Source organism: Peromyscus eremicus, chromosome 5 (genome assembly GCF_949786415.1).
Source record: "Peromyscus eremicus chromosome 5, PerEre_H2_v1, whole genome shotgun sequence".
Taxonomy (NCBI): Eukaryota; Metazoa; Chordata; class Mammalia; order Rodentia; family Cricetidae; genus Peromyscus; species Peromyscus eremicus.
In genome coordinates, this window is record NC_081420.1 from 2,153,757 (window position 1) to 2,178,448 (window position 24,692).

General features: G+C 39.4%; 1 protein-coding gene across 1 annotated transcript in view; it reads left to right on the forward strand.

Moving 5' to 3' along the window:
• Fbp2 (fructose-bisphosphatase 2) overlaps positions 1-20,111 on the forward strand; it is a 36,594-nt gene extending 16,483 nt beyond the window's left edge. Inside the window, exons 4-7 of the mRNA XM_059262760.1 lie at positions 3,748-3,888; positions 11,483-11,620; positions 17,483-17,602; positions 19,726-20,111. Coding sequence (XP_059118743.1) covers positions 3,748-3,888; positions 11,483-11,620; positions 17,483-17,602; positions 19,726-19,920 — 594 coding nt within the window. The 3' untranslated portion in view covers positions 19,921-20,111. The remainder of the gene's footprint in view (positions 1-3,747; positions 3,889-11,482; positions 11,621-17,482; positions 17,603-19,725) is intronic.
• The last annotated feature ends 4,581 nt before the right edge of the window (positions 20,112-24,692 follow it).

Genomic DNA, 24,692 nt, shown 5'->3' on the forward strand with positions numbered 1-24,692 from the left:
GTTGATGGTGGAATTCAGTTCCATTTTGTGGTAGGTTGGAGGTATCTTTGCTAGAGGTCCTTTTCAGCTTCTAGAAGCTGCCTTTTTTTTTTTTTTTTTTTTTTTTGGCTAATCTCTAAGATAGCCTCTCCTTACCATTGCTTCACTCTCCCTGACTCTAGCCATTTGACGCCAAATGAGTTCAAGTTTTCATTTGATTAGATGGGACTAATATTATTAGGATAACCCAGAGTCATCTCCCTACTTTAAATCTATAACCCTAATGTGATGGTTTGAAAGAAAATGGCCCCTAAAGGGAGTGGCACTATTAGGAGGTGTGACTTTGTTGGAGTAGGTATGACCTTGTTGAAGGGAGTGTCTCACTGTGGAGGCAGGCTTTGAGGTATCATATATGCTCAAGCCACACACATTATCTCAGTTCACTTCCTGTTGCCTGCAAAAGATGCAGAGCTCTCAGCTACCTCACCAGCAACATGTCTGCCTGCACGTTGCCATGTTCCACCATGAAGATAATAGAGTGAACCTCTGAACTGTAAGCCATCATATTAAATGTTTTCCTTATAAGAGTTGCCATGGTCATGGTGTCTCTTCACAGCAATAGAAACCCGAAGACACCTGATCATATGGGCAAAATCCATTTTGCTCTGAGATGTAACATACAGATTCTGGGAGTTAATGAAGTCTTGTTGCCATTCTGCCTACCTTACAAGTTTACAAGCAACGAAAGAGGGAATCTTAAGGGTTGGTCTGTGACCACCCAGCGTGACCATAAGTTCCACACCAGACTTCACAATCCAGACACCATTTGTCTGTATGCCTGTTGTGGATTCTCCACATGTGCCTTGCTGGTGTTCCTTCTAGATTACAAACTCTCGAATGAGCAGGAGGCAATCACACGAGACAAGAATAGGATAATGTTTCAAGGTTAAGTGACACTGAGATGAAGAAGTGAAGGGGCTTTTCTTCTAAGAAGAAAGAAAGTGTGATATACGGTTTGAAGAAGGCACCCAGTTATACCTTTAGGGGGCTTTCCATATTTTTTTCTTGGACATGAATCTTCTCTGCATCACACTTCTGGTGCTTTTCTATTGCTGTGAAAACACACTATCCAAAAGCAACTTGGGAGGAAAGGGCTTATTTTATCTTACACTTTACAGTCTATCACCGAGGGAAGTTAAGATAGGAACTCAAGGTAGGAACCTGGAGATAGGAAATGAAGTATAGACCATGGGGTAATGCTGCTTAGTGGCTCACTCCCCTAGCTTGCTCGGCTATATTCCTTATATAACCCAGGCTCACCTGCCTGAGGATGGTGCCACCCACAGTGGGCTGGGTCCTCCTCCATCAATTAGCAGTCAAGAAAACTTCCAATAGACACACCCACATGCCAATTTGATGGAGGTAGTTCTTCAACTGAGTTTTTCTCTTCCCAGATGTGTTGAGTTGACAACCACCATATCTGGGCTAGTCTTTGCCTCAGACCCAGGAGGTGGCTACCCACAACACTGCAACCATTTGACTGAGGAACAGTGGAAGGACAGAGAAGGAGAGTTAACTCAGCTTGACTCACTGAGTCAGTAACTGCAGGATATTAATTCAAATGGGTTCCCCAACTTCATCATTGCAGCTTTTAACATCTGGAGACCAACTGTGTTGGAAACAAAAGAGTATAATAATTCATGGCATATAGCCATTATGCTCAAATTTAGAAGAACTTGAACACAGGGATTTTGCCTTAAGTTTTAAATAAAGTACAGGCTCTAATGGCCAGTCCAAATAAGCATGGATCTCCTTGAGTGATATTTCTAAAGAAAATGTAGACATCAAACACACCAATGGAGGAGTGCTAGTGTGTCAAAGAATATTTGTTTGATTATCTCATCACATATCTGGAACACTAAATCATAAAGTCAGAATATGAGGGCTGGGGCTGTATCTGGGGCCACAGTCAGTAGGCAAAGTGTATTAGTTGCAAAATATGAAGACTTGAGTGTAATCCCATGGACCCACATATAAATGTCAGGTGTGGTGTGCTATGGGATGTTCTCTGTGCTGTGAACGTGTTGCTCTGATTGGTTAATAAATAAAGAGCTGATTGGCAGGAAGTATAGGTGGGACAAAGAAAGAGGAGAATTCTGGGAGGAGGAAGGCTGAGACAGAGAGATGCTGTCAGGTGCCTCTGCAATGAGAAGCAGATGTTAAGATACTGATAAGCCACGAGCCATGTGGCAACTTATAGATTAATAGATATGGGTTAATTTAAGATATAAGAACAGATAGCAAGAAGCCTGCTACAGCCATACAGTTTATAAGTAATATAAGTCTCTGTGTGTTTACTTGGTTGGGTCTGAGCAGCTGCGGGACTGGCGGGTGAGAGAGATTTGTCCTGACTGTGGGCCAGGCAGGACCAGGAAAACTATAGCTACAGTGGTGGAATGCACTTGAAATTCTAGTGCTGAGGCAGTGGAGACAGGCAGATCCCTAGGGTTTGCTGGCCAATCAGTGTAGCCTAATTGGTGCGCTCCAGGCCAATGGGAGACCTTATCTCAAAGGAAGTGGACAGTGTTCATGAGGATAAACCTGAGGCTGTCCTCTGGCCTCTACATGCCTGCACACACATTTTCAAGCACACACACACACACACACACACACACACACACACACACACACACACACTTTTCCCACCCATGCACACACATACATGTGAAAAACATGCTGAGGAGTAAATACTCATGGCTTCTAAGTTTCTACCAACTAAAATATTTCAGCAACACATGCTTCATGATGTGGTGGGAGCTTTTTGATTACTGAAGCTCCAAACTCTTCATTTGTAACATGGAAATAATAGTGCTGTCTACTTGCAGGGCGGCTGAGTAAAGATCACTGTAATGGTTAGGGATGTGGCTTGAGCATCTTCTAGTGCTCTTGACAGGATTCAGCCTTCAGAGAGACCCAAGAATAGTCTTTGCACTGGCTCAGTCTGAGCTGTTCATGAGCCAGCAACTCACCTCCTCTGGATACATTTGCTGCAGCTTAGACTTTTCCCCGAGTCAGCCCCATTTTGTCCACTGTACAGCATGACAAACACTGAAATGAATAATTTTTCAAAATATACAGTTTAAACATGAGGTAGCCATATTATCTTTTCATCATGGTGACCAAATCCATGGTTGCTTGGTCCCATGCACTTGGACAGACATCATGGTGGTGAGAGTGTATGCTGGAGGAGATTCTTCCTCTAATGGAGGTCAGGAACCAGAGCGAGACAGAGAGGGGCAAGAGAGAGCCATCAAAGACATAACCCCAGTGGCCTCCTTCCTCCGTGTGTCTCTTTTGATAATGTTTCTAACGAAAATGTAGACTGCAAACACACTAATGAAGATGTACTTTAGTACAACATGTGAAATTTCCAGAATGTCCCCAAAAAGTTCCAGTGGCTGGGGACCAAGGCTTTTTCTTAACATGTGAACCTTGGGCCCTAAGGATGCTCATATTCAAACCATAATAGCAGCTAAGATGGGAAAGTAAATCTCAATTTCTCTTTCCAGGACAAGGGTTGAAGATGCTTACTGGCTGAGTTAATTGAGGTGAAGGGGGTAAAGGCTACAGTGTTTTTGAAAAGTTTTCTCATTCTGAGGATGGCTTCCTTCCCTCATTTCAGTAACTCTGGGGTGCAGTAACTCTGGGGTGCAGTGCCTGGGGTCCAGGCACAATAACACACCACGTATTTATTCTTATTTTCCATAGACCACAGAGGATGAGCCTTCTGAGAAAGATGCCCTGCAGCCTGGCCGCAATATTGTGGCTGCAGGTTATGCACTTTATGGCAGTGCGACCCTGGTGGCTCTTTCCACGGGGCAAGGAGTAGATCTCTTCATGCTGGACCCGGTAGGTACTGAATGCAGTGGCATTTGTTCTTGGGGACTCATGGGCTTCTGTGTTTGAATACTTGTCCCATGGAATAGTTTTCTGGTCATTTTGAGTACTTATTTTTGGAGTTAGAGAACTATGTCGTAAAAAATATGAAGGACCTCATGTAATGTTTTTTATAAAAAAAATTTATTTTAACTGACACATAAAAACACAAAATTGTTCATATCCAGTGGGTCCCATGTAATGTCCCCAATGTTTAAATCATGCTAATATATCTCTTTGAACTTTCTTTTTGGTGAAGACTTTCAGCCTCCTTTTGCATAGCTTCTGGAGAGTTTCTTTCCACAAATGCATTCACCCTATGTAGTTTACAGACCATCATGATGTAACAATCCCAGACCAATGTCCAGACAGGCCCATAGATCCTTAGGGCAGCTCTGTTCTTGACCCTCTGTGAGATGATGGGTTCTGTTCTCTGATGGCCCAGCCCAGCTGCCTCTTACTTCTGTGATGACCAAACACTGGACGTATGGCCAGTGTGCATGAAAAAAAGGGAGTTTTACATTATTTAAAATATTAATTAAAATAGGCCCATGTGACTAGTGGTTTCCTTTGTGGGCAGCAAGGGCTTGGAGGATTTTCCCCAATGGGCAGGAATTCCATAGTAGGGAGAGTGATGGGTGGGGAAATGGTCCCTTCCAGTACTGTGTTATTGTTCACGCTGTTCATAATAATAGAATGCCCAACAGTAAGAGAGGAAGAGCCATGGTCTTTGGACAGATGAAAATTATGACAGCATAGTCCAGGCCAAATGCAGAATTTTGAAAAAGAAGGCTAAGCTCTTATGGAGTATGCAGATTAAAAAAAGAAAAATTTTAAAGTACTTCCAAACTATAGAATTCCTCCTTTAAATGTGAACTTCACCTGTCAGTTGCAAGGTGCTTTATTAAGATGCCAAGCTCTAATAAAAATCCAAAATTGTGACCAAAGACTGCTTCAGAGACTCCAGTATTCACTTTAGTGGGAAATTAAGCATTTCATTTCAATTCAGGTTTGCAAGTGTTTATTGAACAACTTGAATACTCCAAACTGCTATTCTAGGCAGCAGTGATAAAGGAACTCTCAAATGAAAATCTCAGTCAACCAACAGGGCAGGCTCTATGGTATGATACCCAGTGACTTTTCAGATATAAAAGCTCACCACTTATCGACCCTGCAGACCCAGCCTCCTTCCTGCATCAGTTTGCTAACATCCTGGCTTCTTATTTTCAAAGAAGAGGAAAAATTCTGAGAAATTCTGTGTTCACAAATATGAACTTTGGGCAAAATCCTTTTGAAAATTGTTCTAAAATTTCAGCCAAAAGTTAGGCAGCACCAGTTAAGTGGTGGGGTGGGGAGGCACCCACTCTAAGCAATTTCCATCCATTCATGTCAAAGCAGCCCTAAGAGGGACCCCCCATCATTCTTGTTTGTTCCAGTTTTCTGATGAGGTAGGCAAGGCACAGTGAGTCAGTGATTGACAGTAAGCAGTTTGGCTTAATTCTGACCAACCTGCCCTTGACTATAAGCCAGATACCTTCTACAACACTATGAAGAATATGTGGAGACCATAGGGAACACAGAGCCAACTTGAAGGCTACAGGCAGTCGTCTTCTCTCTGTCTGCCACCATGACTGTCTGAATAGAGGTCAGCATGAGAGCTTGTCTCTGTGTCTGAAAGAGAAACAGAGCACAGCATAATCTCTCCCAGCCTTTCCTTTGGGCCACATCACACTTCTGAAAACAACACTGCACAAAGAGCAGTATATGAAGCTTTCACACTGTTTGGGATGGGGATTTCAAACTGAAGGACTTTTGATAGTTATCATAGATAGGAGTTCCCAGGTTCGGCAGCAAAGCTTGCAGGAAGGAGTTCTCTGGTGAGTTGGCCAGATCTTGCCTGATGCCAAGGATTTGTAGTCTGATAACCTGATTTTGTTGCATCACATCTTTTGTTCAGGCACAGAAGGATTGATGTCTGTTAACTAAACTCTCAACTGAGGGAACAAATCTCAATGTCAAGGCATTTATTTGTAAGTGGGGGACAGTGTTTCAAAGTGATAAGGGCCTGTTGCCTGATAACAATAACCAGGTATTGTTGTTAAAGTGTGTGGCAGGCCATGTGACCATCAGTCACTGCACAGTCATAATGGAGGAGCATAATTTCCATAGCTACCTTTGTCCTACTATAAAGAACAACACTCCAAGGGGCCAAGGGTTCCCATCACCAGCTCAGGCTGCATAGATGAGGCCTTTTCATGGCCTGACTGAAGCAGGACATGCCCCTATGTGCAGCTGGCTGGCAGATATCCTTGTTTAGGTGAGTGTGCAAGTGCTAAGCCCTTTACTGATGGACAAGAGAGAAGTGACTAAGCCTCAGCCAGGCAAAAGGTGTTGATGTGTTGGGAGAGCTGAGGACCCAGGTCAGACATGAACAGATATAGAGGAACATGAGGTAGGAAAGTCAGGAGTGGACTTGAATCTTGTCCAGCCAGGTCTTGGTACCACACACTGGTTATATGTTTCTTGCTCAGTTTCAAGGACTAGGAAAGAATAACCAACTTTCAGGATAAGGCACATCCACAACTTTGGGCTAAAGAGGATAAAATGAGACTTTTCTAGACTAGCATTTAAAGAGAACACCTTTCTCTTGAGATGGGTTCTCACTATATAATCCAGCTTGTCCTCAAAATCATGGTCCTCCTGCCTCAGCCTTCTGAATGCTAGTACTCCACTCTAGCTAACACCAGCACACCTGGCAGAAGAGCACTTCTTTAGATAAAGTTAGGATTCTCTTAAGGGGTAAAACTAGGGGCTGGGAAGATGACTAAGTGGGTAAAATACTTGCTGGCCAAACATGGGGACCTGGGTTCAGGTCTCCAGCATCCCTGTAAAAGGTGAACACAGAGGGCAGGTGCTGTGGAATAATCTTTTCCTACACTGTGAAGATGTGTTTCTCTCATTGGTTTAATAAAGAGCTCAATGGACAATAGCTAGGTGGGAGAGAGAGAGAGAGAGAGAGAGAGAGAGAGAGAGAGAGAGCGCTCTGGGAAGAAGAAGGGTAGAGTTGCAGCCAGCTGGAGAGGGTGCAAGACATGTAAGAGAACAGGTAAGTGCTATGAGTTATGTGGCAACATGTAGATTGATAAAAATGGGTTAATTTAAGTTGTAAGAGCTAATTAGTAACATGCCTAAGCTATTGGCTGAGCTTTTATAATTAATAATAAGTCTCTGGTGGTTATTTGGGAGCTGACTGGCAGGACAGAATATCCTACCTACAGGCAGGCACCTGCAGTTCCTGAGCACCACTTCTGGTGATATGAGGTGGAGACAGGAGAGTCTCTGGAAACTCATGAGCCAATTGGCTTGGCAGACACAGCAGTGAGCAGGAGAGATCACACTTCAGACAATGTGGTAGGCAAGGACTGACACCTGAGGTTGTCCTCTGACCTTCACATGTTCTGTGGTACACCTGTGTCCACACCCACACATAGTTGTGTAAATGCATGAACACACACAACACCATACAGGTGTGCACATATATGAACACACCTACACACAGGTTCACACAAATATACACATGCACGTACACACATATATATGCATACATGCATATAAGCACACAAACACACACACAAACACACACACAAACACATGCTTAGGAGTGCTCATACAGATATGAAAATATACTCATAAACACAGGTGTGTACACACATATGAACACACACAGGTGTGTGCTGTAGAATAATCCTTTGGTATACTGTGAAGATTTGTCACTTGGATTGATTTAATAAAAAACTAATTGGTTGATAGCTCAGGCTTATTACTAACTAACTCTTACAACTTAAATTATCACATTTCTATTAATCTATGTGCTGCCATGTGGCTCCTGGCTTTACCTGTCCTCCAGCGTGTCTTGCTCCCTCTGTGTCTCCTGGTGACTCCTCTGACTCCTCCCTTCTTCCTCCTAGCATCCTTACTTTGGTTGTCCCATCTATGCTTCCTGCCTTGCTACTGGCCAATCAGCTTTTTATTAAACTAATCTGAGTGACAAATCTTCACAGTGCACAAAAGGATTATTCCACACTGTGTCCTGCCTTTTGTCTAATTAAAAAGGAAGGTTTTAACCTTAACATAGTAAAACTATGTATAACAAAAACAGTTATCAAGTAAGAATTACAGTTACAATACCCAGTCCATTTTTATTTGGCAAAATTAGAGAAAATACTCTATTATTTATCCCATCTTGATAACTTGAGTCTAAAGTTTCATATCTAATTTACCTTTTTATTATAACAAATGAAAATTATAATTATAACTATCTAGTCTTCAACTCCATCAAAGACCCCAGAAGGATATAATATTACCTGAGTAAGCAGGAAGTGCATAGCAAGTGATCTTCAAAAACTGAGAGAACTGACAGAAACAGGTAGCTGTCTGGACAATCACCCAAGTTTTTTCTGTAATGTTAGGGCACCCATCCCTGGCATATAGGCCTAGAATATCTGACGGACTTTTTTGAGAAGAGGGAATTTGGAAGGACTGTCCTACCTTGTCTTGGTAAAGTTTGGCAGTTGCTGTTTTTTTGCATCCTATTGGTCCAGTTTGGACAGTGACTGTCAGCAATTGATGCAAGGGCAGTTTCTTTGCCCACATGGCTAGCTTTTGCCATAAAGAAAGAAAACCTCATATAGAGTTTTTTTCAATGCCCATCATCTCTGAAGTAGATGGTGCTGCCAGGAACAGACTTGTCACACTGTAATGAAAAGCCTTAGGTTACTAAGCATATTAAATCCATATTCTGTAGGTCTTTGAAGTGTTTGAAGACCATCTATCTATCTAAATATATTGGTATATTACTTAGAAAACATACCTAACATGACTAAAAGTTTGACTATTACAGATGACTATATTTAATTATATATTATATTTTTAAATGAGCTGAATAAACATAATACCCTAAATAAGAGTAAAAACATACACACAGTATGAGAAAATTAACTTTAAAATTGTATCAATATACTAAAATATATACCAATATAAAGGATTTTGAGATTAATAGTTGGTTTTTGGATTAAAGTAGATTCAATAATCTACCTTTTAATTCTGTCATTTCTATATCACATCCCCCTTTTTTTCCGTTATAAAGAGATCTTTGAATTTAGCTCTTTTGCTTAGTTGTTTTATAACTATTACCAATAGGAACTTTTAACAACCCCCCTTAAATGATAATAAACATCCATAACCTATTTTTTGGGAATGTGGGCATCATTCTCCAGACTACTTCCTGTTGTTTGTGGATGCTGTTATCTTTGGGGGAGCTTTGATAAAATCAAGATAATTGTTAGGATAATTGGATTAGTTTGTGAGGCTGAGCCATCTCAGTCAGCAGCCTTGAAACTGTTCTGGATGATGAATCACCTGGACCAGCAATTTTCATCTGTGTCTAGTCACCTTGTTCTAAAAATACGTAAACCTTCAAAGGTAACATACATAGTTGCATCAATATAAATATAGGCTGTGCATTGTATACAAGTCAGCCAAAGATGATTTTTTTTGTTATATGTTTGACCAGGTAAAATATACATCATATGTTCTTGTAGTTCTTTTAGGTTTATTTCTTTAGATCTATAGTCTTGATTTCAGGAGGTCTTCCTCAATCAAACTTAAATTTCTTTAACCAAGAATGAATCCATAGCTTCTCATTTCCTGTGGAAATAAAAACATAATCTCTCTCCTGAAACAATAAACTTTTTCACTTAAATCTTGAAGTCAAGACATTTTCAAATATATAGGTTGGTTTAATCTAGCCGTCCTTACAATCCAGTGTGTACTAGCAGCCAAAAAATTTCAAAGACAACACAATAACATACAGGGTCCAGAATCTCTATGTATTTTTCATCTTTACATGGCTTCTTAAAATATTATTTTACTCCATTTTAAAGACTTTATTTTATTATTTTAAAACTATATATTTCTTTTTTATGACTGTCTATACCTTCTCTTTTCTTTCCCAAGCCTACACATATTTTCAAACACACCACGACCCACTTAAAGGCTCTTTCATCTGAATCTGTCATTAGTGCACATCTGCAGCCTTTTCTGTCTGCATAAAATTTCAAACCTACCATGCAGTGTGCTAGTGGAGCTTACACTGGCAGCTTAAGCCCACAGGCAGTAGCTAAGAGATGCCTTTCTGTACCACTGCCCATGTGAGAGACTGCAGGAACACACCATGCAACTTAGCTCATGGTGTACTGACAGCTACCAGGAGATACATCTCTGTACTGTCGCCAGCATGAGAGACATGAGACTAGAAGTCGAGAACACACACACATGAATACACAGGTGTGCACACACATGAACACCCCTGACTGAATGCCAGGAGCTAAAGACCATCAGGGACACACTACTTATAGTAACAAGAAGTTGGTTTCTTTGGCAAAGAGAAAGAGTTGTGAAATGGAGCTGGGGTGGGCTTGTTAAGGCACTTACTTGGTTATCTAAGGGGGATTTGAGGAGGAAGAGGTCTGTTCTGGATGAGATATTGTTTATATGTGGGTGAAACTCAGGACTGGGTGTCTTCATCTAGCATCTTGCAGGCAGGAATGCTGAGGATCACACAGAGACTCTCAGGAAAGGAAGCGGCTTCACTCCTCTGTCAGGAGAGAGGAAGGGGTAGATATCTCTGTAGTTGCTGAGTTTCCTAGTCTCTGTTCTATTTCAGACATGGTTGGCATAGTTTTGTCTATGTATTTGGGGAGTAAAGCTGATATTTCTTGGGCAGCTTCTGGCCCGGCTTCCAGCTGTGAGCCCTCACCTCTACATATTCTTCAAGCCGCCACCAGAATTAACACAGGCATGGTCTCCAGGCCTGAAGACAGAAATGTTTAAGGCAACATTAGCCATATCAGTCCTGAGGGAGGAGATAACCAGAACCAGATGGGAAGTTGATTAAGGGATGCTCTGCAGAAACTGCAGGGGCCATTGGCCACAATTTTATTAAATTATGTTATGAGAATTATTTTAGTTTTTGCTGCTTATCTCCTTTTGTGGAGTGAATCCAGTAATGTTTGAAGGCATATCTTCTTTTCTCCTGGGAGATGTGGTCAGGAGATCAGTAAACAGTAATGGTTTTCAAGACAGACTCATTAACATAGAATAATTGGACCACAAACTGATGTTGAAACTGTATCTCTCTTTTATCTGTGTAGCTTTGTTCTCTCATTGTTGATGCCCTGAAGACATTAAACAGAGGAAAAGAACCTGGGGATTAGTTCAGCTAGGTTGCTTAGAAATGACATTGAAAAAAAGTCCACATAAAGGAAAAATATCATGGTATCTTTCCTTTGATCTGTTTTATTTCTTATTCCATTACTTCTTGGGCATATAATTTTATTCTCCCTATCATTAACGAAAACACCACATGGCAGGTTCCAGATCACCCTAGGAAAGCCCACTGTTCTTCAGCAGGCTGTTATCTTCTAACATCTCCTGATTGTTGTGTGGTGTGCTACTGGTTTCTGTTTCCTGGTGTGGCTCAACTTCCTGAAGTCTCTTATCTCTCCAGGCTCTTGGGGAATTTGTGCTGGTAGAAAAAGATATCAGAATTAAGAAGAAAGGGAAAATTTTTAGCCTCAATGAGGGCTATGCCAAGTATTTTGATGCTGCCACCACTGAGTATGTACAGAAGAAGAAATTCCCTGAGGTGAGTGAAGACAACTTGGGCTAACAGCAGGGAGCATGCTGTCTCCGTGATGTGCTAAATGAATGACACCTTCATCTCTTTAAAGGGGTTGATGCCACTATTTACAGCTCTGGCCTGCATGAGTTTGATGAACTCTGCTCTTCTTCATGAACAATCAATTTTCTTTGTACTTTAAAATTACATATTAAAAAGAATACTCCCCAAACCAGTCCCTCTGGGAATTTGTCAAGGGGCCACATTTTGAAAATTTGTAACTTCAGCCAGAACTACTATCAGGTCATCTGTTTGCTAAGCTATAATCTATAGATTTTGAATACCCAGGTATCTCTGCTTTAAGATGGTATATGATCACATCTGGGAATGTGATGCACCAGATAAAGCAGCTACTAATATTGGTCTATTATTAAGTAAGACGCAGGAGTCAGATTTGAGACAAAATCCTGATAGATCCAAAGACTGACAGAGGAATGATCAGCTGACCCTGCCTTCCAGATCAAAAAGGCCTGTGAATCTTTCTAAGTTCCTCCCTATTCCTTCCTGTGTCTCTCTATCCTAATCTGGGTCTGACAAAAACTTTTTGGTTAATTCTGGCCAGATGAATGCTGACTCCACCCTCTGATTCAAAGTTTAACTTTATTGGAAGTTTTGGGAGTGTCAGAGTGCAATAAAAATATCCCACAACATTTCTTTCTTTTTGTCTAAATAAAAAAGGAAGGTTTTAACTTTAACAGAATAAAACTACATACAATAAGAACAAGTATCAGGTATTATCTAAATAAAAAGGAAAGGTTTTAACTTTAACAAAGTGAAAATATATACATTAAGAAAAATTATCAGGTAAGAATTACATTCACAATGTCCAGTCCATTTGTACTTGGCAAATTCAGAGAAACTACTTTATTATCTATCCTATCTTGATGAATCCAAAGTTTTATACCTAAACTACTTTCTATCACAACTTGTATTATCAACTTAAAATATCTTTTTAAACCTTAAAACATTTTCTTAGATAAACAACTTAAGCTTTTATGTTTCTTAACTTTATACACTTTACACCTCTTTTGTGAGTCTCTTTTTCTGAATTTGGTAACAAGGAAAATTGTAACTATAACTATCTAGTCTCAACCTCATCAAAGACCCGAGAAGGATATAATATTATCTGAGTAAACAGAAAGCACAGAGCAAACAGCTTCCAAAACTATAGAAACAACAGACATCTTGGCTGCCTGGACAGTCACCCAAGGTTCCTCTGCAATGTTGGGGGCATCTGTCCAGGCCTACAGGCCTAGAATACCTGACAGACTTTGCTGTGAATCATGAATGTTGAAGGACGGTCCTACTTTGTCTTGGAAAAGTTCTCCAGTCACCTTCTTTTGTGTCCTGCTTGCCCAGTTTGGACAGCATACTGTCAGCAGTTGAGGCAAGGACAGTTTTTTGCCCAGTGACTATTTTTGCCACAACAAAAGCAAACTCTTTATAGAGGTTCTTTGATGCCCACCATACTTTTTTTTAATTAAATTGGTGCTGCCAGGAGCAGATGCATCTCACTGTCATGAAAAATCCTTATGTTATTAGAATGTCTTAAATGCCATATTCTATAGGTCTCTGAAGTATTTGAAAACCATCTGTCTATCTAAAATATATCTCTTTTTGACCTTGAAAACAAACCTAACATGAACACAAATTTGATTGTTAGATTATGCTTTATTTTTAATTATCCTAAATAGTTTGTAATAATAACTTTCAAGAACTAGAGATTTATATTATATTGCTAAATCAGCTGTATAGGCACAATACCTTAAAGAAGAGTAGACACATATATACAACATAACAAAAATAACCTTAAATATATATATATACACAAAAATCCATACCAATGTAAAATGTTTAAGACTAGTAGTTGCTTTTTTAGTTTAAAAAATAGATTCAATAATCTACCCTTTTAGCCTGTCATTCCTATAATTCCCCCTTTTTTCTTTTCAGAATGAGGTCCCTGAATCTAATTTCCTTTGCTTAGTTTTCTCCCTCACTGTGACCAATAACAACTTGCAATCCCCCCCAAAGATGACAAACCACCACCCCTCTTGGGAATGTGGACATTAAAATTACTTCCTGTTGTCTGGGGAAAATGGCATCTTTAGGGACCATGAAGAATTGAGATAATGATCAAGTCCTGAGAAAGCCAGCTGTTGTCCAGTTTTGATGTGATGGGAAAGTGCAGGGCCTATCTGAAGTCCTGGCTGGAGTAGTCTATGATGCTGGACCATCTTAGCTAACCACCTTGAGATTGTCCTTAGAAGTCTGTAGTCCAAAGCTGTCAGCTTGGTGGCATTATCACAATCCAGGTGGAATTGTCATTGGGGGGCCCCATCATTCTTTTGGAGATTTTACAAGTGGCTATTAGGAATAGTCACATTTCATTGCAGAAAACTTAAACATTTTAAACGCCATATGCAGCATCTCAGAGAGGTTAAAGGACCACAATCTATTAAATATATGCAGGTACACAAGATTAATTTTTAGTTAACTGCTTCAGACTCAAACTTGAAATCATGTACAGGAAGCTAAATGAAGCCTTTTTCTAGAATTAGTTAGTACTCTATATGACTATTAATATCACAGCAGAAAGTTTATATATATATATATATTATATATATATATATATAAATCTTATAAAATTTGAGATAATATTTATACCTTAGGAAAAGTTTTAAAGAGTCAAAATAAAACCAGAGGATTATGAGATTAGTGGCAATAGAATAGATCTTTAATTTTGCTTTTCATCTGTCCCATACCAGGTGGCTCTTCTGACATGAGACAGAGATTTTGGAGTTTCCTTTAAGAAGCATGCTTGGGTTTAGTGAAGGAGAGGGTCACACTCCAACTCTAAAGCCAGCTTTAATTTTTAATTGAATTGGGACTACAAAAAGACCATTTACCATATTTGTCTGTAGAGAACAGCAGAAACAAACACTCAGGAAGATTTATAAAATATTATCCAGTTAGAAGTGTGTTGTACCATTAGGCCAATTTACTCTTTTTCTTGGGACATTTTCTGTGGATGATTCACTCTTCTTCTTCAGATGTCTTATTTGTTCAGTGGTCTTCAGATTCCTTAGTTGGATGTTTTTATTCTCCTGGAAAGACAAAAGGCAAACCCTGCCCCAGTTCTAACTTTGGGAAGTTTCTCTTTCTGGCAGGTTATATCTGATGAAATAAAAGGCATTTGTAGTCTTCTAAGTTAGTTTAGATTGAATTGTTGCACTGCTTGATGAACTATCACCTCTCCTAATCAAGAGGTCTCTCCTGTTTAAATCTAGTTTTGTCAGTTATGATGGTATCCATAGCTTTTTTTCTCCTGTGGAAACAAAAGCAAAACCTCTTCCCCTGTGTAACACATATCCTAGTTTCCATTCTGAGGTCAACACATCTTTAAAATATATATGGGCTGATTTAATTCAGCAGTTTTTTTCTACTGTCCAGTGCCTGTGTGCAGCTGTCATTCCTTTCTCATTAGCATTTTAAAATTTAAAGTTAATAAAGCATTGTGCAATTTAACTTTGGGGGTATTTATTACCTATTTCTGTTTATTAAGCATATCTTTTAAAGTGCAATTAGATCTTACTATAGCTGTCTGTATGTAGGGTTGCATGGTATACCTGTAATATGCTTTATGTTATAATATGCAAAAAATTGTTTCATTTACCTAGATATATATGCTGGAGACATTATCTGTCTGAATTTGTACAGGTATTCCCATGATGGACATAACTTCTAATAAATGTATAATTACAGAGTCAGCCTTTTCAGAACTCAAAGCAGTTGCCATTGAATTTCTAAATATATGTCTATGGTATGGTGCACATACTTTAATTTTCCAAACTCCACAAAATAAAATACATCCATTTGCCAAATTTCATTTCTTTCAGTACCCTTTTGGTTACCTTCTGCATGTAGTAGAGTCTGGTTATACAAAGAAGAAGTAGGTTGCTTTCTTATAATTTACTTGGCTTGTTGTCAAGTGATAGAAGAATCTTTCTTCAAATCTTTGCTATCAACATGGTAATTCTTATGAAATTCTGAGACTTCTAGCACATTTCCTATTAATATCTGATTGATTTCATCATTACCTCATGCTAGAGGGCCTGGTAGACCCATATGGGATCTGATATGTGTTATATGCAATGTCTGATTTCTATCTCTGATTATTTCTTGAAGGTCAATAAATAACAAAGTTAATTCTGAATCTGGAATAAGTCCAGTAGTTTCAATATGTAAAACAACTCTTTTTGTATATTGAAAGTCAGTAACTATATTAAGAGGTTCTGGGAAATCTATTAATACCATGAGGATAGCATATAATTCTGACTTTTAAACAGAATCATAAGGGCTTTGAGCCACTTTACTTAAATTTCCTGACTTATAATCTGCCTTTTCTGATTTATTTGCATCAGTACAGAATGTAGGGGCTTCAGAAATTAGTGTCCCTCTGACTATATGAGGGTGAATCCAATTAGTTCTTTTTTAAACTGAAGTCTCTTGATTTTGGTATATTTATTGCTAATCTCTCCCAAGAAATTACTGCCATCTCTTCACCAGTGTTTATTTTCTGCCCATAATGAGGCAATTTCAGTATTAGTATAAGGTACCACAATTTCTGTTGGGTCTATTCCTGTTAATTGATGAAGTCTCAATTTTCCTTTCAGCATCAATTCAGAAAACTTTTCTACACAAGTCTTTCATTTTTTACTCTGTGTGGTAAAAAATATCCATTCCAAGATATTATCTTTTCTCTTCATAGGAATTCCTGTAAGAGAATGCATAGAAGGTAGTATAACCAGAATACAATCAAGCTCTGGATCCAAGTGACCCACATATGCGTCCTATAATTTTTCTTTTACAAAAGCCAATTCTCTCCCAGCTTCAGCTGATAATTTTCTTGGACTATTTATGTCTTTATCACCTTGTAATATTTGAAATACATTACTTAGTTCTTGAGTAGTTAATCTGATTGTGGGTCATAGCCAGTTATTATCTCCTAGCAAGTTTTGAAAATTATAAACACCCACACCACTCCATACAGTATTATGTAGAGGGGAATGGCAAGAAAAATATCTACCTTCTTAGCACACACAATCTTTCCTTCTCCCTCCCTCCCTCCCCCTTTCTCCCTCCCTCCTCCTCCTCTCTTTGTGTATGTGTGTGTGTGTGTGTGTGTGTGTGTGTGTGTGTGTGTGTGTGTATGTGTGTGTGTGTATGTATGTGTGTTTAGGCCAGAAGATACCTTGGGTACTATTCACCTATTTTTCCAGACAGCATCTCTCATTGGTCTGGAGCTTGCCAAGAAGACCAGGCTAGCTGGCCCATGAGTCCTAGGAATCTCCCCATCTCTACCTCCTCAGCACTAGGATTACAAGCATGTATCCCCATTCTCCACTTTTTAATGTGGATTTTGGGATTGAACTTCTGTATGCAAGCACTTGTCCAATTTAACTATCTTCCCTGTCCCACATAGTTTTGGGGTTTTGAATAATTATTAAAATGATTATTTTTATTTTATGTTTATAGGTGTTTGGTCTGCAAGTGTATCTGCATACCACTCGCACACCATGTGCCAATGGAGGACAGAAAAGGGCATCATTGGATCTCCTGGAACTGGAGTTGTAGATAGTTGAGCTGCCATCTGGGTGCTAGGAATGGAGCCCAAGTCATCTGGAAGAGCAGCCAGTTCTCTTAACCATTGAGCCATCTCTCTAGTTCCAGGAATGTGGAGGCCATGCCAATTCTGCTTCTAACCCTGGCATGGTGCAGGGTATCTGCTAAACCAGTTGGTTCTCATCTCTTCCCTTTTTTGTCGTATAGGATGGCAGTGCACCTTATGGGGCCCGGTATGTAGGCTCCATGGTGGCTGATGTGCATCGTACCCTGGTCTATGGAGGAATCTTTATGTACCCAGCCAACCAGAAAAGTCCTAATGGCAAGGTAACTTCCTGTATCCACTGGGTGCCATGATAGTCAGTGAGATATTGTGATTCTTCTGCTCCAGGCTACTGTTATGGTGTGACTACTGTTATGGCTACTGAGCTGCTTCTGGGCACATGTTTCCTTCATAGCACAGAGGAAGAGAAATAAGGTTTATTCATCCTAGTAAGTTTTGAAGCTGTGGTAGGTTTGGGAAAGTAAAGGCTAATGTGATTATGATGGGCAGGTTTTATGGACCCGCTAATCCTCTGGCCTCATGCCCACTGTTTGCTACAATTGCATGCTCATCTCCCACTTTCTCTGTAGTTTCATGCTCATCTCTCACTTTCTCTAGAGTCACATGCTTTCATAGGCTATATCTGATTTTTATCAGCAGCTCTAACTGACCAAGGATCATACTTCCCAGAAAAAATGTGTTGTACGCATGGTCTTTGCATTTGTTCTTCAAGGATTTATATGTGCCCTGAGCTCCACACAAGAATTCAGAATAAAAACTTCTATTTATAACCCCTTCAGTGTCCCTAGAAAGGTAGCTTACAGAAGAGCCAGTAACAGCTTTATGAGACAGTATTGAAAACAGTCACTATCAAGTAGGGATCTTGTTATCCAAATTCACCTATCATGGCAAGAACTGCCCACAGAAATGTGTCTGAATTTGGCCAGCCACAGGTGGATCTTCACACCAACAGAAGCCATGTATTATGCATCATCCAAGTTGACTGCTGAGATTTCCCTTATTGGAATGCCAGATTCAAAGCAGATAAATCTATCACAGCCTATGAAACTGAATGAAAATTGTCGTAAACACTGATTTGTGTATCTGGCATCTCTCTTTATGAATGTTTGCTCATATTTACTGACCTGCTGACCTCAGGACCATGGAGAAGTCTGCAAAAGAGGGCCATAGGAAAGGAAAGCATAGCAGAGTATCAAGTGAGATCATGTAGATGTGAAACTCTTGAACAAACCCATACTTGACACATGCTTAATTCCAGGAGGTGGACCCCATACATGTTTATTAGAATGTAAGAGAGTCCAAATTGTCCACATATAATTATACAAATGTGTCTTAAACACAGAGGCATTTCCACATGGAGATGTGTTCATTGCATCATGACCATCATCCATATTGAAGATACACCCAGTTCCTGATCTCCATGCTTTAGCTCTCTGTGTCCATATCTGTGAGCGCATGAGCATGTATATGTGCACACATATATCCGTCTTATGTGCTTGACTCATATGATTGTGGTAGATCTTAAAAACCCTCCACCAAAAAGGAGACTGCATGGCCTGAAGGGCAAAGCACCATGAAGTTTTTGCTCTGAAGGCCAGTTGTGTATAACAGAGGTATCCAAAGTCCTCACCCCTAAAAGTGCATTATGTGCTAATGTTGATTTTTTAAAATGCATCTTAATTGACAAATTGGTTACAGTCCTACTTATAGCCCAACATCCAAATCCTCCTTCCTATCCTCAAGTCCCCAAGACAAAGAAAGGGAGGAGGAAAGGGGCAAATCCTAGAAGCACCTACAGCAAAGATTCTCCCTGGCTGAACTGTCAATATAGAGTAGGCTGCCAGTGTCCCTCCAAGGGATAATTAAAGACAAAAATAGCTTCCAAGTGTGCCCATGCACGTTAAGTCTCCTTTGTGTTCTATCAAGTGCCTGCTACTGTAAGGGTCTCTGGCGAAGTGTTTGGCTGACGTGTTAGTCATATCCCCTGGAGTCTGAACTTGCTGTCTCTTGAAGGTCTGGCCCTTCAGCCCAGACTGTAGATAATTTGTTCCTATCCTTGAGACAGAAGCGGCAGTACCAATAATAGTAACAAATAACTAAAAGCCAGAAAATGAACAAATGAAAAACCAAGCAGGTAGCAAAGGCATAGATGTTACCAGACAGATTGATACATTGCTTCAGATTCACCTGGTCAGTGGTGCCTCCTGAGAGGTTACCAGTCCATGGTACTAAGAGGTGGATACCAGCCTATGGCCCAAGGAAACACTCATGCTCAGGAGTCACAGACAGCTCAGCAGTTCACACTGCTCTCAATATTTAGGAGCATGCCTTGGGCTGTCTGACCACTTTAAAAAAAATGTGCACACCTGTCTTCATTTTTCTGCAGCTCCGGCTCCTGTATGAATGCAATCCTGTGGCCTATATTATTGAGCAGGCAGGAGGCATGGCAACCACAGGCACCCAGCCTGTACTGGATGTGAAGCCTGAGAGTATCCACCAGCGAGTTCCCCTTATTTTGGGGTCCCCTGAAGATGTACAAGAATATCTCACCTGTGTTCAGAGAAACCAGGCAGGCAGGTAGTGAGCCTGAACAATGAGCCCCCTTCTCTTTGTCTTGTACTCTGTTGTATGAAGGGTTAGACGAATGATCAATGGAGATGGCAGGAGAGGCAAACAAATCAAATTTGCCAGGTCCCTTTCAGAATATCATCCTGCTGCTAAGGGCAGGTTTAGAGGCCAGAGGTAAAGATATGGTCAAAGGGCTAAAATAAAGCATGGATGTGAAAAGAATTCCTTTCTTGGGTCTTCTGTCATGAACAATGTAAATGGGCAAAATAGGACTATGACTTTCAATCTTCTAACTCACATCTAGCAGCTATCCATCCACCCAAGGGTAAAAGGCACATGATCAGTTAAGGATCCTCTGCCCACATACATAGTGCATGCATATACATATGTATATGTTGATTATTAGTAGAGATTTTGTGTTTTATTTTGGGTAGGTTTTGAGTTAGGAATCTCATGACTACTAAATGCTGAGTTCCTCATTGAACCTTTTTCAGTCTGTGAATTGGATGGCAAGCAACCACACAGAATGTGGTTACCTTTCAGCAAAGCCAGATGTAACATGGAGTTCATACTTAAATTGAATGCCTATAGGTTTTAATTTTTGCATGCTCATTTTTGGGAACTATTTTAAGAGACCCTAGAATCTAACAAAAATGAACTGGTCAAATGGTTACCCTTGCTCACATTGTGTCAAGACTAAACAAGTCATGCCTGTACAGTATCAACTTGTTTGAATGATAGGTGCTATGTATGTGCATGAACCTGGAAGATCACACACACACACACACACACACACACACACACACACACACACACAAATAGAATTTGTATAAAGTATTTGCAAGTACATAACACCACACAAATGCACAAACTAAAATTTTTGGGTTTGTGATTTAGCATTTTCAGACCATGATAGGTGAAATCCTGGGAAGAAAACACAATTGAGGTATAATTCTGACTTAATAACTAGGAGAGCCAACCACTCTTTCTCCTAGAATATCAGTACCATACTCGCTTCCATCTTTAAGATAAATTACATGTTAGACCACAAGAATTCACTAGACAAAAACAGAAAAAAGCCAACTTAGTTTTGTTACTTATTTATTTATTTATTTATTTATTTATTTATTTATTTATTTATTATTTTGTTTGTTTTTCTTTTCTTTTTTTTGAACCTAGCACATTATATATATATATATATATATATATATATATATATATATATATATATAAAATTTGTGTACACACATACATATATGTAACAAATATAATCACATAAAAAGAAACTAACATCTTGAGCATGGGGATTCATGGGAAGGATTTGAGAGAGGGTAACTGGGAGGACTTGGAGGGAGGGGAAAGTGGTGTAATACTATTTCAATTAAAACATTAAAAATAATAAATAAAATGAAAGAGAACATCTCATTCTTCCACTAACTGTTATAAATTATGACTGTTCCATGTCATGAACAGGATATACAAAAAATACAGTGATACCCAGTCTGGCTTCTTGCAAGATAGTCTCATTACAACAAAGTGGAAGATGGCTTAGTGTAGCCCTGTAACCTCATACTTAGATTTTTTTTGAAAATAGAACATTTGATTCATGAATGTGAGATGAGGATGAAGTTTTCAAGACAGGGTTTCACTGTAAGCCCTGGCTATCCTGGCACTAGCTCTGTAGACCAGGATGGCCTCTGTTGTGAGAGATTCCACAGAGCCTTGCATCTGGTTTGAATTCTGGAGTGCTAGCATATAGGCTTTGAACTACTTTTTTTTTTTTTCAGTGACCAATACCTTTTGTTTGAAATGCTTGATTCTTATCTGAGTCTTTTACGAAGGAACCTAGTGTCTTTGAAAAATTTAGTTATAAGAATATTTGGCAAACCAAGCGATCTCATGGCTGAGAGTTACTTAGGCAAATTCTTCCTTCAAACAACTCCAGATAAGAGGTTTTGGTATGTGGAAATTTACTTCCTATGAGGTGAAATTGTGTAACAATAAAAAGACCTTTTGCAAAGCCAGCGCAGTTAGCTCACCAGAAGCTGGCTCCCTATTGCTGCTTTTCTAAGCCTAAATTCATCCTAGAGTGACCGTTTTCTTCCATGGACCCACACAAAACAGAACACTGACAGGCCGTGAACTCAGAGATCTGCCTGCCTCTGCCTCCTAAGTGCTGGGATTAAAGGTGTGCACCACCACTGCCTAGCAATTTTATTTTATTTTTAAGGACCTAATTTTGTAGATATTTTTGAAAATGAAAATTCAGAACTTTTTTCTAGTTAAGTAACAGTGGTGTTAAATGGGTAAATGTCACAGATTCACATCACAACATGGATGGACCTTCAGTGACTCAGCTGTCATTTCCTGCGTGGCAGAGGCTAGCCTGTGAAGGAGAAAGCCCTCCACCATACATGCCACTCCCAGCCTGCTCACTCCTTCTTGCTCTCTAGCAGTTCACACAACAGGGTACCAAGCATTTGAAACAATTCCACAGTGGTTTCTCTGTTCTACAGCCATCTATAGCTAGCCATTCATGCCCCGATCTTCACCGCCCCCCCCCCCCCCGGAAGAACAGAAAGAATACAGCACAGCAACCTTACTGCAGTCATCTCATTTAAACACTGAGCTAGAAGGCACACTTAACAGATTTAAAAAAGGCAGAGGGTCAATTCCCGAATACCAATGGTTATCTCAAAGAGGACTCTGAAAACCACTGCAGAGTAAGGACAGGACGTTTCCCACTCATGTGCAGCTCAGAACTAGAAGTGCAGTGGTTTAAATTCCATTGAAATACTGCAGTACTGCAAACCATGACAGAATCTTAATGTTATGGTGATCATACACTGATAGTTTGTGATGAAGCTTCTGGGATCTGCAATAGAAGTCCCTTTGGAATGTGAAGCATAAAGATTTTCCAATTTCCATTATGAATATAGTTACAAAAATACTCAACAAAATACTTGCAAACTGAATTCAAGAACACATCAAAAAGGCCATCCACCATGATCAAGTAGGCTTTATTCTAGAGATACAGGGATGGTTTAATACATAAAAATCAGTCAACGTAATCCTCTATATAAACAAATGAAAAGCAAAACCACAGGATCATCTCATTAGATGCTCAAAAGTCTTTGACAAAATCTAACACCCCTTCATGATAAAAGTCTTGGAGAGAATATGGATACAAGGGGCATGCCTAAACATAATAAAGGCAATTTACAGCAAGCCTATAGCCAATATAAGATTAAAGGAAGAGAATCTCAAATCAATGCCACTAAAATCAGGAACAAGATAAAGCTGTCCACTCTCTCCATATCTATTCAATATAGTAACTGAAGTTCTAGCTAGAGCAATAAGACAACTAAAGGAGATCAAGGGGGTACAAATTGGAAGGGAAGAATTCAAAGTATCATTATTTGCAGATGATATGTAGTGTACATAAGTGACCACCAAAATTCTATCAGGGAACTCCTACAATTGCTAAACACCTTAAACAATGTGGCTGGTACAAGATTGACTCAAAAGAAAAATCAGTAGCTTTCCTAAAAACAAATAAAAAATAGGCTGAGAAAGAAATCAAGGAAGCAATACCCTTTACAATAGTCACAAATAATATAAAGTATCTTGGGGTAATTCTAACTAAATTACCCCAAGTGAAAGACTTGTATGACAAAAAACTTCAAGTCTTTGAAGAAAAACATTTAAGATGTTATCAGAAGATAGAAAGATCTCCCATGATCACGGATTGGTAGAATTAACATAGTAAAAATGGCCATCTGACCAAAAGTAATCTATAGATTCAATGCCATCCCCATCAAAATTTCAACACAATTATTTGAAAACTTTGAAATCACTATTCAATTTCACATGGAAAAACAACAACAAAAAACTCACCCAGGATAGCTAAAACAATAATGAACAATAAAAGAACTTCCAGAGGTCTCATTGTCCCTGATCTCAAGGTCTAGTACAGAGTTATAGTAATAAAAATCTGCATGGTATTGGCATAAAAGCAGACAAGTGGATTAATAAAATGGAATCAAAGGCCCAGAAGTAAATCCACATACTGAAGGACACATGGTTTTTGACAAAGAAGTCAAAATTATACAAGGGAAAAAGAGAAAATATGTTCAACAAATGGTGCTGGCATAACTGGATGTCAACATGTCGAAGGCAAATAGAAGTGGCTCAAATACCTCAACAGAAATCCAGTTACACTGAACCTGATAGAATAGAAAGTGGGAAATACCCTTGAATGCATTGGCATAGGGGATAACTTCATGAATGAATAGTACAGGCATTAAGACAGACAATAAAATGGGACCTCATGAAACTGAAAAGCTTCTATAAGGCAAATGACACCACCAACAGGACAAAACAGCAGCCTACAGAATGGGAAAAGATCTTCCCCAAGCCCACATCTTACAGATGGCTATTTTCCAAAATATATAAAGAACTCAAGAAATTAGATATCAACAAACCAAATAAACCAATTTAAAAATGGAGTACAGCTCTAAACAGAGAATTCTCAACAGAGGAATCTCAAATGACAGAGAAGCACTTAAAGAAATGTTCAGCATCCTTCATTACCAGGGAAATACTAATCAAATTGAGATTCCATTTTACACCAGTTAGAATGGCTAAGATCAACAACACTAATGACAACTCATGCTAGAGAGGATGTGGAACAAGGGGAACACTCCTCCATTGCTGGTGGGTGTAGATGTAACAGTCTTATTAAATAAGAAACACAGAGCCAAATGCAGAATTAAAAGCCCAAGA